Below are 15092 nucleotides of genomic sequence, written 5' to 3'. Positions count from 1 at the left end.
TGTGTTGCCTGTCCACCTCCTCCAGTCCCCGCATCATGTTCCTTGGGTCAAATCAATGAAACTGACATGTGAGCTCCATGTACTTGTAGGTTAGTGTAACTTGTGCAGTGGCTCATGTGAAACTGCAGTTATGCTCCACTTTATATTTGATATGGCAAGATATTGCAAGCTGCTGAATAGATAGAAGTATGTCTCTTTGTGCCTGGGATGGTCTGTAATGAATAATGTCTGGGTACTAAGATGGGCTGCTGCTCTAAGGGTAAGACTTGTAGCTCAGCGCATGGCATTGAGGGGAAGATTTCCCGAAATGTTCTTTGTTCTATTTGGAACAGGTGGTCTGACCCTGCCATGTCAGGGCTGTGAGGAGTGGCTGCAGGACAAATGACATCCTGTGGTGTCTGGGACGGCAGACACGGCTGCATATTTACCATTGTCAGCTTGGGACAATGTTGCTGTGGCATAGTTATTCTTCAGTAAGCAGGCATGAGCACTAATGCTCCATATTTGATTTATATTATATTGTTCCATTTTAGTGATGACAATGCTCAGGGTCTAAGAGATTAAATTAATTTAGGGGATATCCTGCAGTTGTAGAGAGTTGAGACTCATTCTGAGTTGAGTCTAAGTAAATGCCCAGTTCCCATACACATCCTTCTACTAATGTCACTTGCATTTCCTGAATTATTCCCCTATCTGAGTCAGGGCTTTTGGACATGGGTTATAGGAGCCATGAGTGGAGAGGAGAGAACAACTGTCACTGACACACTAAGTCACAATCTGGAGAGTGGATGGCCTCAAACTAAGACCAGACACGTTTCAGAAATTCCAGATGCCTGTAGTTAACCTGCAGGCTAATCTGGCCTTGGCTGCTACGGTTTCCTGTCCAAACTAAGTCACAGTCTGAAAGAGAAATGTCCCTAGAAGGGCAATCACCGTGTGTGTGTGTGTGCGTGTGCGTGTGTGCATGCATATGTGTGTGACTGTCTGGACAGGTTACTGTGTATGTTGTGGTTGGGCTTTCCCAGGAGGCTGTGACTCCCTGAGCAGATACTGTTTCGTATAACTGCATCATTCACAGCTCCTGCGGTGAGGAGATCCTGGGAGTCACACACATATTTCTGCTTTCCTTACTCTGTACTTTGTACCATGAGCTACAAACTGGGGGGGGGGGGGGGGGGGCTGGGCTGTAGGTTATACCTAAGCAGGGGTGGATGCTGCAGATGTATCTGGTAGATGTGCAGAAAGTATGGCAAAGGCCGTGAGCTACACAGATGTGAATGGCAATGCTCTGTGCTTCCACATCCTTCATTGGTGACATGTCGATGTGTGCACAACTGCTTGTGAATACACATACTCAACAGCAAGTCTGTGGTCATGAAAGGGCCTTGCCTCATTGACCCCTTTCTTGAGTATAAAGGAGCAGCACACTCCTCACGGGTTACCCAGCTGTGTGGTCCCTGCCCTAAAGTCTGAGGGTTGAGTTTCATAATTCCTTGACATCTCAGGGAAGTTGGGCCAAACTCTTACCATCTTGAATATGAACCCCATTTATAGTTTTATAAAGTGCCCCATGTTTTTGTCACAGTGCTTAAGGTATAGAGTCTGCAGCAAGGAGCACAGGAACTAAAGCTCTGTCGACCTCCATGCTTCATGCTAGAAGCGGGGTTCTTTCAACCATTGACAGTGTGTAGATGTGTGTAGATGGATGGTCTTCATTCTTCTTCTTCCTACTCCTGAGGAAGCCACCAGGAAGGGTAGGTGAATCAGTTCCAGTGCCACTGAAAGCTGGGTGGGTAGGGGTATAGGTGTTACTTTTCACTCTCAGAATCCTGCCTTAGCGATTGGGGAACACCCTAGGAAGTGCCTGTCTGACATAGCAGAGACTTTGCAGCCAAGTTATGTCATCATTCATGGAGGGACTTCACGGGTGGATGTGGGTGTGTAGGGGCCTCCGGATCCATCTGGGAAGCTGAGTCCTTTTGACAGCATGTTCCAAACTATCAATTCCTCTACCACCCACATAAGAATTCTAGAATCTGTGAGTGTCAGGAAAACATGCAGGACCTTAGAGATCATTTGATGAACTTTTATTTGTCACTGAGTAACTGCACACAGAAGGGAGGTGACCTTGTTTGGATGTCTTATGTACTTGTTCAGGAATCTTAGTAGAAGAGGGAAGATATGGTCCAGGTATCCAGCTATGCTAAAACAATGGACTTAAGAACAAGAGGTCTCCAGGAAGTGGGAATGGCTGGAATCATGTACACCTCAGTGGAAGTATGGGTATGAGGTACAGACAATGGATAAGTCCATTTCTTGAGCCTTCCCAGGCTCCTTCCCTGAATCATCTTTCATTTCTGTAATCCTGGGACCCAGAAGCCTTTATAGTCACAAAATAATGCCATCAGTGCCACAGTGACCTTGGAAGATGCTGCACTAGGGTGAGTGCTCACTGGTGTCTTAAAATGCTTGAGCATCATGCTGAGGTCATGAGGTTAGCAAGTAGCTCAGAACAGGCCCTGGGGGTTTTCATGATCACCATCTGTGCCTCTAGCCACTAGTCATGCTACCTTTCCTTTGGGGAGGTAGATGCTATTACCATTTGCTGTTCAATCTCCCTAAACTCAAGTATTTCCACATGCTACCCTCTGTTCTCCACTGTCTCTTGTCTTCATTGAGCAAGACCAGATACGCATTGTCTTAAAGATTATAACCCTCACGATTACCACTGGACACAGGGAGAGGAACATAAACAAGGGGACAAAGTCACAGGTTAAGGTGCTTTACAGACGTCACGGGCCTTTTTCTGCTTTGTGAATTCTGTTCTGAGATGAAGGGAAGTGGGGCCTTTGGGTCTCTACCTTCATCTTAAGGATGGTGGTTCACACCACGCTTCTGCTGCTGCCTTTTGGCTTGGCCTTTTAAAGCAATTGAGGCAGAGGAAAAGCTAGGCAGCCCTGAAGCACATTGGCCTAAGTAGGGGACTAGGGTCTCCATGGACACTCTGCCCCAAGCCTTGGCCACACTCAAAGATGAAGGCATCAAATGCATCCTCTGTCCTAAAGGAAAAAGGGATGTTGAAGTAGAGGGCCCTAATATGACTGGGTCCAGAAAGGGACAGAAAATTTTGAGTAGAAGGAAGATGACGGCCGGGAGCATAGGGACGATGGGAGAGATGCTTGTGGAGACAGCATCCAAGAGTTTTCTGAGTACATGGGATCACCAGTGTGGGCTTAAGGTGCCAAAGAAGTTGGAGGATTGGTGGCAGATAAGTCAACCCTAGCCTGAGTCTCATTGGACAGGGCCACAGGTGTTTCTATGCCTCAGTGTACTGTCAGCAATGGCAATTGTGCTTATAAATCTCCAGACTTGCAATTGTCAGGGTGTAGAACCGAAAGGCATTCCTTCATCCATTACCAGCGAAGGGACTCTGCTCAGCTCGTGTGTGGTGTGCCTGGCTCTGATGGGCCTTGTCCTTCTCTCCTCTACCCTCTGCCTTACTAAAAACCATTACAGTACGTTCCTAAAGCTAGCTACCAAGCTTCCTTCCCTTATTCAGTCACTTCCTCCTCCTGAGGTTGACTACCAAGGTCCAGCTATTAAAACATTGAAGTCCACCATCAAAAGCCCCCTTTGGTTCATCTAATTAACATGCCCAATTAAAATTAAATACCTCATCCAAACACGTGTTCCCCTTTGAACCTTTATAAATCCTCATTTTTCCATGTGGCATGACTGTCTTTCCTTTATAAAGAGGCAGTCCTTTGTTCTCCTCCAGGACAGATATCCCTTTCCCCTTGTTCCCTCCCCCTTCTCCCCGTTCTCTATCTCCTGTGTTTGTCTCTTATTTCCAGTCTTCCATCCTTCTGGGGCAAATAAATCTTCTTTGTGCTGAGAACTTGGTCCTGGGGGTCCTAGGCCAGTATTTTCCCTTTCAGCTTTTTTTTTGTGTTCATAGTATGGGCTAGCTCCAGAAGAGGTATCAGAGAAGCATAGTGCCTATGCTGTGGTCTGCCCTGCAGGTGGACAATACCCAGCCAAGGCTCTGACGTCTGGTATTTAATGGTGCTTGAGACGTATTTAGACAGGAGTCTGGTTTGACTCACTTGTGAAGGCATGTTTGTGCATCTGCATGTATGATTTATTTGATATTTGAAAGTAATTTATAACCAAGATTCTTTGAATCCTTCCCTGGTCCCGTGTCAATGCTGAAGGCTTGTAGAGGGCAGGGTCTGGACTCCCTTCAGTACTGGTCCAAATTATCTTGTCATTCCTGCCGGAAGGATGGCTTGGTGAAAGCTTCTACCTTCTGATTGAGTTATAAGAGTTTTTTTTGGGTTTACTTGCAGAGTATTGGTGAGGGCTACAACAAGAACTTTGATGACCTCAAAACAAAACTGGAGTGTCTGTACCTAGCATGAATGATGTCTTTCCCAAGCTGCACAGATGGATGTCCCTATGCGTGTCTTCTCTACTCTATTTACTCTAGCCTCTCCCTAAAATACCATCAGCAATTTGGGCAGGATCTCACACAACTGGTTAGGATGATTGGCTGGATACACAAGTGAATATCTATTGGCCATTCCTACTCCCTCCTTCTCTAATGGAATGTCAGTAGTCCTGAGTCCAGCTGTGATGATCTATTGCAAATGGGTACAGCTGGTCTGGTGAAGATGGAGGCAGTTTGATTCAGAGGATGGTCCTGTATAATGCTCAGGAATGGAATCCTGTATTATAATATTTTCCTTCAGGTTGAAGCATGTGTCAGAATATCCTATTCAGGGCTTAACAATAATCGAATGTAGAACACATTTCGATAACCCACCCATCCATTGATGAACACTTGTGTTGTTTCTGTCTGTTATTTCTTGTGAATAATACTGTTAAGGATCCTGGTTTGCAAATGCCTGTTGGAACATTTACTTTTTTATAATTTTGGGTGTATGCCTACTAGTGGAATTGCTGGGCCATCCGATAATTGAATATTTAGGTTTTTGAGGGACTTCCATCTTACTTTCCAGTGGCTTGTGGCATTTCATACTGCCAACAAGACGTGTGGTGGTTCTGCTTTTCTGTATTTTTACCAACACCTACTACTTTCTATTGATCATAGACATACTAGTTGTGGTACAGTGCCTCTCTGACTTTGTGGACTTCCATGTAATCTGTGATGAGCCCAGGATGGGGTCTTCCTTGCTACCCTTCCCAGATGAATGCCCATGGGTTGCCCTTGGCACTTAGGCATAGGCTTTCAGGAGGTTGTACATTCCTATGCATAGCTAACAAGAGGCAGTGAGTAGAGTATCTGGGTACTGCTTCTCTATTGGAAAGATCCCAACTGTCTTTTGAGGGAGGGGATGCTGGGACACTTTATTTAGTTCAAGTAATGGGGAGGAGAGGCCTTGGTAGGGTCAGGCTAGTTGGCAAGAACGTGAGTCATGTGATGCCTGGCCCAGAGCACTGGGGCCTGAGTATTGAGACAGAGGACTTCTTACAGTGTTTAGAATTTTATTCTGAAGTCAAGGAAGAGGAGAGTTAAGGAGATGACTTGCAGGAGTGAGCACAGAGAAGAAATGAAGGAGCTGGGAGGAGAGTTCAGAGCTCTGAGCTTTTGATCTTAGTTTCCCCTGTCAAACATGGGGACAGTCTAGATCTAGACAGCTCTATATCAGTATGGAGCTTATTGTTTGCCTGTGGGTTTATTGCTGTTGTTTTTGTTGTTGCCCTCTACCTTGTTTGCCTGTTGGCAGAGGTTTGGAGGTTAACAAGACAAATAGGTGTAACAATTGTAAATGAAATGCACATAGCATCATTATTAAATGTACTGGGAATGTGAAGCAGTAAGGGAATGATGTTCCTTTCTTCCACCTTAGTGAGGATGAGAGGCATCTAGGGGTAAGATGAGCAAACTCTCTTTCTGTACATATATTGTTTTCCAGTGTGTGACTATGAGGGGTAGCACCCCTTCTTTCTGCAACCCCAATAGTGGAACAATTTTAGAGCCTTTCCTGGATGGACCCCTTGGAAAAGGAGCAACATTTTGTGGGGTCTCTGGGTCTCTCTGTACTTGTAGTTTCTTCTCATAAACTGACACTTGATCTGTGTGTGTAGAATGCAACAAATTTAAAGAAATGGTGTTTAAACCAAAGGATGTGTGTAGGGAAAATATTTAAAAAATAATAAATACTTTTCATGTTTCTCTTCATTAAAAGAAGGTAGTCGTCATTTGTGGCCCGAGGCTCTCTGTGTGGGTATCTGGAAAGTTCTTATTAATAGCTGTTGCTCTTTGGGTAGAACTTTCAGATATACAATCTCATTCAGTATTCTCAGTCATCCTGCAAGGAATGTGTTGTTAATTCTATTTTCAGAGCAGTTGACTGAGGCCCAGAGAAATGTCTATTTACTTGGTACTTTATAGAATCAGGGGCCTGGGTGCATGTTGTACGACAAAACTTTCCCTGGAGAGATGCAACACACATGATTATTCACCCCAGATAGGGAACCCACAACAGGCCAGAGAAAATACATCACCAAAATCCAGTCTGGTGAATCTATGTATTTTACTGAGGTTACTCACAGGAGAGAGGAGTTTCTCACAGGAGCAGAAAATGACTCAAAGACAGCTGCATAGCTAAAGCTTACCCCAGCATAGGTACAGCTCACGAAGTGGAACCTGGACCACAGTGCACATGTAGGCAGCTGAGTGTCCTTTCCAGATGCCTCAGGTCTAAAGCTCTCTAGGCAGCTCGGCTGGTTTCTGTTTCTTCTAGGCAGCCGGTCTGCTCTCAGAGTCTTTGCAGTTTTTCTCTTTTCAGAGTCTTTTTGCAGCTCAGTTTCCTTTGGGGGATTCTAAGCTTTTATTGCTTACTCCGGCAAAGAGGGGCCAGGTGAATCTGCTCAGTTTCAGGGACTTCCTGAAGCTATTTTGAGTTGCTTACCTTTCTGCTTAAGGAGCTTTCTGCAGGATGCAGTATTTTAATCTTTAGGAAAAAATATTGTTAACACAATAGTATGAGACTGCATAGCTGTGCAGCTTGTGGAAAGACATGCTCCCTCTCTGATGTCTGGTTCTGCTTGGACTTCTTCCAAATATTGTGTTTGGATAGACAGTCCATTTGAGATATGATTCAACTAAGTATCCTGACAGATATAGGAGCATGTTTCACTTCTGATGTGCCTTCCTGACCTTTTTTTTATGGATATCAGTGGGAACAAAATTATCTTGGAAGCACATAGAAAGAGAATGGAAGAGATCTGGCCTCTTTTCAGCTGTCTTTCAACCTGGGACACGATCAGTCCACTTAGTTCTGTTCTGGAGAGCCACTGCTGGAAACCCCTGGCAGCGTGTCTAGAGCTGTGACTGCAGATGGCACAAAATCACCAGGAGTTCGTGTGGAGGATGTATGGAACTCTGCGCCTCTGTGATATCAGGCAGGGGTTTGCTAGGTGGAACTGTGCCCCTTCCAGAGGGTGCTTTTGACAGTGGGACAGAATTCTGGCACTGGTTTAACTGTGGTTATCCTGGTAGATTCTGTAATCTACAAAGCAAAATCGGACCTATGCCCCCTTACCAAAAGAATCATTTAATATAGAGAATTTGGAAAGTGTAATAAAACATGAGGGTTTTAAGGGTTGAACTCTCACCATTTTGTCAGGGTTTTGCCAAGCTGCTGTGACACTGTTCCTAGATTCCAGCTACCCCAGGGACTTCCTGTTTACCCAGCATGATGTCTGTCCTCAGACAGAGTCAATTCTGTTACTTACCTACAGAGTCTGAGATGCTGACTTTCAGTAGATTCACTGTACTCACTGAATTTAGGTGTGCTGACACTAAGCCATGGTGGTGAACAGCAGAAATGGAGGCTTCCTTGTCCTGTGTGCAAGGGGACACATGGAGGCTCATCTTACTAGTGTTGTGGTTTGGCCCGAGCTATTGAAGCCTGAGATTTAACTGCATGCATCTGTGAGTTTCCCCCTTCATGCCTGCTGATACCAAGGATGGAGTGACATTATGATTAGTGTCTAGTGGGGAGAGGTTAACTGTGACCAGGAGCAGATGGCTTTCCTCCGTGGGACTCTCTTTGGGGAATCCTTCTCCTCTGTCTCCTTCTTGACTTGCTTTGCTGTAACGAGCATAGAGAAGAGGTTTCTGTGCTGGGTCTGAGAAGGTGTGGGTGCTGTCAGCAGAGCCACCTTCTGGTTAGTGTGGCCTTGGGAATGCTCAGGTTCTCCAATTGCTTCCCCTACCCCTGCCTTTGGCGGATCATCAGAGGAAGGTGCTCTATTTAGGGCAGCACTGATCTGCTGAGTTGGGGAGATGCTGCAGATGTCCTTGCCCCTTGCTGTCCCTTCATTATGGAGCAGATGTGATGACTGTGGCCATGGGGCTGTTCTCTGTACCTCATCTCTTGTAGAAAGACAAGGAAGAGTTGAGATGCTCTGTATTGTGTTCAAGCAGTTTGGGTGCACAGCTCCAAGGCTGACACACTCAAGGGAGTGTTTCCTTTCAACCTCCCCTCCCAGCTTGGGGGGGTAATATCAGGTTTCTCTCTGGACATTGAATAACATTGTTTCCACACTTATTTTTTGAGTGTCAGATAAAGATAGTCATGGCTTTGTTGTCTGTTGGAGCTGAGACTCCTTTGGTAGGCCCTTTTTTTCAGGCAGTGGTTATCTGAAGATCAGAAAAGCTACCCATTTAGTATATCCAGACATGTTCTTGGATGCTCCCCTACCCCTCTTAGAACCAAGTGCTTTCTTACCTCCCTTTCCTACCCCACACCCACCCCAGTATTCCCTGAGTGCACAGGAGCACTGTCCATCATGGTAGTCTCCAGACTCCTGTGTCTACTAGGGTGGAAATTCATTGAAATGAAATAAAACTTAAAATGTGCTTCCTTAGTTGTACCAGAGATATTTCATGTGCTCCACAGACACATTTGACTGGTAGCTACCATACTGGATAGCTCCGGATGACATTCCATTTTCACTACTTTAAATGTTATAATTGAACCTGGGAATGGTGGTTCATACCTGTAATCCCAGCATTTGGGTGACTGGGGCTGGAGAATTGCCTTTCTTTTGAGACCAGATTGGGATATACAGTGAGTTCCAGGCTCAGCCAGGGCTGTAGAATGAGACTCTGCCTCAGGAAACACAAAACAAACCCTCATACCCAAACAGCAACAAAGCTGAACTGAATAGCATGCTGTAGGATGACATGCCTCGAGCTGCTGTGGCCATTTTAGGAAGAAAAGTACTTGGTACAGGAATTGAAGAATTCCGAGTGATCTGGAAGGGTTGGGGGAGGAGGCTCTAGGATGGGCTTGTAGGAGTGGCACCCTAGCAGCACTGTGGAGCAGGTCAAGGGGACTGCATTTGGTTAGGAAGCTGGGAAGTTGCAGTCCACTGTGCCTCATGAGATTAGTTGGCAGGACCCTGGTGGACTGTACCAGTGAGCAGATTCCGGCTCCACCTGGTTTAGTTTCACATAGGGTCTTGATTGTTCACTCCCGTAGCTGTGTTAGGACTTCTGGCTTCAGAGAGACTGAGCCTTGTCTCAGATCTTTGCCACTGTAGTCCAGGAAGGAAGTAGAAAGGAGTTAGAAGTTCAGCCAAGATCTCCTTCTGCCTGTCACTCCCTGTTACAGAGTGAGCCTCGAAGGCCCATGGAATTCATCTGTGCATGAGATCCCTTGAGCTGGTGATGGACAGAATCTCGGTTAGTTCAAAACCAGGAAACAGAGTCTTCTTGTTTTCTAGTCACCAGATTTGCATGGTTCAAGCTGGTGTAGCTCTGGTTTGAGGATGGCTACTTTGTGTTTAGGGGAATATGGGACACTTGTCATCATGAGGGATTGGCATATGTAAAATTCAGATAGATGGCTGCAAAGGTCTTGAGTGATTTCTGGACCCAAAGAAGGCCTTTGCAGTGTACTCTGAGACTCTCAAGTGACCAGGACTCCAGTTGGACACCAGTTTTCAGCCCTTTCCTTCCTGGGGTGAACTGTCTCTGACCTATAAGTCACTAAGGCATTCTTCGGGAGTCACCAGCTCTATTTGTGGCAGAGGGCACATGACCACAGAAGGAGACTGTGCTGTTGAAGCACATACCTTTTCCACATTTGTGGCTCCCTTTATGTTGCCCAGGAATCTGGGCATCTTTATCAAGGGTGGCATGGAGGAGGGAGGGGCAGGAATACTGGAAGTTACTGGTTGGATTCTGCTTTCTTGGATTCGAGGTTTTAAGTCAGAATAGTTTAAAGCCGGGCCAGGAATGTGAAAAGGAACCACTAAGCAGAGAGCAGAGGGAATAACATGCTAAGTACATGTAAATGCACTGTGGCAGATAAGAGCTGGGCATGCTTGAGGGGTGAAAGGAGGTCAGTGTGTAATAAGCTCAGGGAAGCTGGGACAACATGCACAGGCTTCAAGAAACACAACTAAGATCTCGGGTTTGAAAATGATTGAAGTAGCAGCATGACAGGGCCTGACTTAGTATTTGTATTTCCCGAAGGATCATTGTGACTTAGTTATGAGTGAGGCCTGGGTTAGAAATGGGGAATCCTGGAAGTGAGAGGAAATGTCAGGGATTCCTGCAGCATTTCTGGGCAGGAGATGGATGGTGGCCTGGACTAGAGAGGTGGCAAAGGAGGCAGAAATCATTAGCCACCCCCCTTTCCCCAGTGCTCCTCCCCTGTCCACGGAGCAAGTGGAAGGCTGCAGTGCTCAAGGTGTAGACAGACAGAGTCTATCGAGTAAATTTTCAATGTTTGCCTGTGGTCTATGTTATGTCAATCAGCTCTCTGTCACTATGAAACTACTAGAGGCCACATCATAGAGGGAGGAACGGCTTACTTTGACTCACATTTTTAGAAGATCCAGTCCATGGCCCATTGGCTCATTGCTTTCGGATCTGTGGGAGGCACTGCCTCATGGCCAGGGAGTATGGCTTGCATAGACCTTTCACCTCAAGGTGGCTGGGAAGCAGAAGGACAGGAAGGGGTGGGTGATTATATTCCCTCAGGGACATATCCCTAGTGAGTCAAGTCCCTCTCATCAGACCCCAGGTTTGTCACCTTCATGTAATGAGGCTGAAGCATACGCGCTTTTAGGGGATACTTACCATACAAACCATGACAATGCTCTTGCTTATCTATGTCATCATTACTATAGTCACTAGCAATAGATGTTGAGCATCTTCTGGGATGGGGAATGAGTTAAAGCCCCACCCCCACTGGACATATTCCTGACTGGGAGGAAGTGAGGAAGCATGTGTCCATTCCCTGACTGGGACATCCCTCTAGGCCCTTGGTGGGCAGGGTGGTATGAAGCTAAGGGGGTCTGTACTGGGGTCCTGCTTGTGTCCTTGTCCTTCTGAGAAGAGGCAAAACCTTCATGTAGCAGGCATGGATGCTGCTGTTTTCAAGGGAGCCCAGTCATTGGACAAACAGGAATCATTTTTCTTATGTCTGGAAGTGGTCGATGCTGTAGAGCTCTTACCTGTTTCCATGTGGTCTGGTCTGCTGAGCTGCTATTCTGGAATTTTCTTGGGCACCAGAGCATCAGTGGATATAGCCCAGTAAAGCTGGAACCAGATCAGACTTAGCTGGTGGCATCGGTTCAGCTGGCGGCAAAGGAGGCAAAGCTTTGAATCAGCCTTATAATTTGAAAATTGTTCTTTGCATTGGGTGGTGATTTTGTGCTAACAAAAAACATCAGAGAAACAATGTGGGCTGCCCTACCTTCATGGGGTTACTCTGGACTCAGAATCCTTGCTACAGAGATGGAAGCTGCCCACTCCCCCAACTCCTGGATGGTAGTAATTCTCATTGTGAGTGCCCTTGAGACACTCCTAGAACCTTAGGTCTGAATGGGAAAGCAACTCGGAGAGGCCAAGGTCACGGTGACCTAAAAGTATAGCCCTCATGGAGACTGGCCTTGGAGAATACACTTCTTTCTTTCCTGCATATGGCCATTTATGGTGGGAGTGTCCTTTATCACTCAAAGGCTATAGCAGTATTCTAGGATAGCTGTATTCTTGTCCTCTGACCAGGGAGAAGTTGACATTCCATTCTCCTGCACTCTGAGGCTTCTTAGCATGTGCTTTCTCCAGATGTATGTTCCAGAGATGTTCTGGTGTTCTGGAAATAATGGGTCTCAATATAAATAAGGAATCCTATGGAGTGTGAGGGTGCTCAGGAGTCCACCCAAGAGTCATCCCAAAGCCCTGGTTCTGATTGGTTTGTGATATAAGTCAACTGATACGAGAGCAATGAAGGTGATTGACTAAGGGTGATTGTAATGCATTGGCATGAGTAGGGGACTGGGTGTGCAAAGTTGATAGGCAAACATCGCTGCTTTTATAGATGTAGGAGAAGGTAAATCCAGGAACTGAAACAGCATCCACTAAATTTTGTCAAACTAAATAGAGTCTACAAAGTCAAAATTGTGTGGCACAGACAGAACAAAGCAAGGGAAAACTAATTACAGCCAGGTTTGGCAAACCAAGATGGGACACAGGACTACTTTAGAATTGGTCACACCAGTGTAAGAAAAAGGAACAGGGATACTTTCCACTCTCAGTCACCAGGGAGGTACTCTTGGAAGTCACCACAGGTGTTAGTGTTGGAGATGTTATTCATTAAATATAGATATTCACCACTTTCTCCTCAGCCCAGAAAGTACAGGGGGAAGTGTATATGTATTCCTGTGCTTGTATGCGCACACATGTGCATGAGTATGGAGTGTTGGACGAGCCAAGGAGGGAGGAGTATAGTGTGGCAGCTCACCATGAGTTCTGAGTGCAGCAGAATCTTCCACTGTCTCATTTTGTGACCTTTAATGAGTCACGTGCCCCTTTTGTTTTCTTGTGTGTTGACTGAAAACACTTATCTTGCTGCTTAGGAGAGCAGCTCTACTTCAGCTTCCCTGACTAATCCAAACCCATGCTCTCAGCTTTCTGCTCTGGGGTCTTAATAAGAAAACCAAAGTTCCCAGCCTTCTTTATCCTCGGCATCTGTATATTGAGAGCAGGAAATGTTGAGTTGTGACAGAGGGTGCTTCTCAGTCTGGGAAAGGTCTATTCTCTACAGGTCTGATAGTCTGGTAAATATACTGTACCCTTGTGGTGCACCAGTTGCCTGGAGCCACTGGTCAGAGGAAGGGAAGAGAGCAAAGGCATTGATTGTATGGTGAGATGAATATGCTAGGGAAGAGGGCAGAGTGGAGGCACTTTACCAGGATCTGTGGATTAAGGCGAATGTCTAATGCCACAGAAATCAGACAACAGCTGTGCAGGTGGCTGATGACAGCTGGTACCAAAGAAGGCCTGATGTGCTTGTGTTGATATCCAGTGGATGATAAGTAGATGGCATCTGTGCATTTCCTACCCCTTCCCCTCTGTCCACAGTAGGCAATGATAATCTGTTATGATAAGCTTTCCTCTCTTGTGCCCAGAAGAGTCTCAGCACCCTTTGAGCAGCATTATGGAATCTGATGTCAATCATTTGACTTATAATTTATTGCCTGTGGCTGTTGTGATGGGGGAAGACACAGACTTTGGAACCCAGCAAGTGTGTTGAGCCCTGTGCAAGCATGTTGGTTGGGTCTCTTTTGATTGCATGAGACAAGATAACTGACTTAATAGCAACTGTCACTAAAGTAACAATCATCTTAGTGGTGGAAGAAAGTGGCTTGGAGAAGGATCTAGCACACAGGTCCCAACACATCCCAGCAGTGCCTCCCTAGGACCCCATCCAGATCCCTTCACTGGATATGAGCTTGCTTCAGCTTCACTGCATTGTATTTATCTTTCCTTTTGGAGTTCCAGTCAGAGTCGAGAGTATCAAACTCTTCATTGTACTGTGTATTTGCATCATCAGTTTCTATGCTTGTATGCCTACTCATCCACCTATTTTTCCTTCTTCCTAATTCCTATGTCTTACCCTCGTATTCTCCCTTTCCCGTGTTCTTATAAATAAGTATTTTAAGGCCCAGTTGTTGCATTAATTTCACCTCCCCCTGTATTCTTTCTCACTATCTCCGTACTATGAAAGCACAGTCTAACCTCTTGTCTGCTTAAGTCAAAGCAGTGAGACCGGAGAGGAGAGTGACAAGTCCAAGGTCATCCAGTTGAACAAGGTCAAACAAGGCCTAGAATAGATTTCCTGGCTGTATTTCTCAGCATACATATTAGCGTTTCTCCCAAGTTCCTGCAACAGCTTGAAAAAAAAAAAAAACATTATTTTCCAAAAATTGAGTCTGGGATCTAAAGTATGTCCCCACGGCTCCCATTTTCATCATAGTAACTGTTGTCTTTTCTTTCTCTCCTCGCAGGTTCCAACTATGGGAGCCCACGCCCAGCTCACGCCAACATGAACGCCAATGCAGCTGCAGGGCTCGCCCCCGAGCATATCCCTACTCCGGGGGCAGCACTGTCCTGGCAGGCAGCCATTGACGCCGCCCGGCAGGCCAAGCTAATGGGCAGTGCTGGCAACGCAACCATCTCTACCGTCAGTTCCACACAGCGGAAGCGGCAACAGTACGGGAAACCCAAGAAGCAGGGTGGTATGACTGCCACACGGCCACCGCGTGCTCTGCTGTGTCTGACTCTGAAGAACCCCATCCGGAGGGCATGCATAAGCATTGTTGAATGGAAATATCCTTTATGCTCTGGGCTGGCCAAGGTGTTCCTTGGACCTGCACCTAGGGGTTGGCTGGTCCTCTGGGGAGACCAGGTGTAGACTTGGGCTGGTGATGTTAAGTCTGTCTTATATTTGCCTAAGTGACGAAAGTTAGAAATCTAGACCTCCCTGTAAGACTCCATGAGTCACTATTTCAGAGGACAGGTCCCAGGATTTGTGGGTATTCGTAGCACCTCTAAACCAAACATCCAAAATCTCAGTTTTCCTCACACCTAAAACTTTTATAGTATCGATATAATGCCATAAATGGAAAATTGTTCTCTTGATCTTATGTGACAGGATGCAGTCAAAATGCTAAAAATTTGTATAAGGTGTGTATAGGACAAGATAGGTATCAGGTAGGACTGCTGAGTTGCTTGGTGGTACTAGGTTGCAAATTACTAGGTG

General features: G+C 46.0%; 1 protein-coding gene across 15 annotated transcripts in view; it reads left to right on the top strand.

Annotated features, from left to right (window-relative positions):
- Positions 1-15092, top strand: part of Cacna1c (calcium voltage-gated channel subunit alpha1 C) — a 614413-nt gene that overhangs the window by 125617 nt on the left and 473704 nt on the right. For all 15 annotated transcript variants that reach the window (XM_051203679.1, XM_051203665.1, XM_051203667.1 and 12 more), the window contains exon 2: positions 14338-14660. In XM_051203679.1, the coding sequence (XP_051059636.1) occupies positions 14338-14660 (323 nt within the window). The remainder of the gene's footprint in view (positions 1-14337; positions 14661-15092) is intronic.

The sequence above is a fragment of the Phodopus roborovskii genome, unplaced genomic scaffold, assembly GCF_943737965.1.
Source record: "Phodopus roborovskii unplaced genomic scaffold, PHOROB, whole genome shotgun sequence".
NCBI lineage: Eukaryota > Metazoa > Chordata > Mammalia > Rodentia > Cricetidae > Phodopus > Phodopus roborovskii.
Note: the sequence above shows the minus strand (reverse complement) of the source record. Positions and strands in the feature narration are given on the sequence as shown.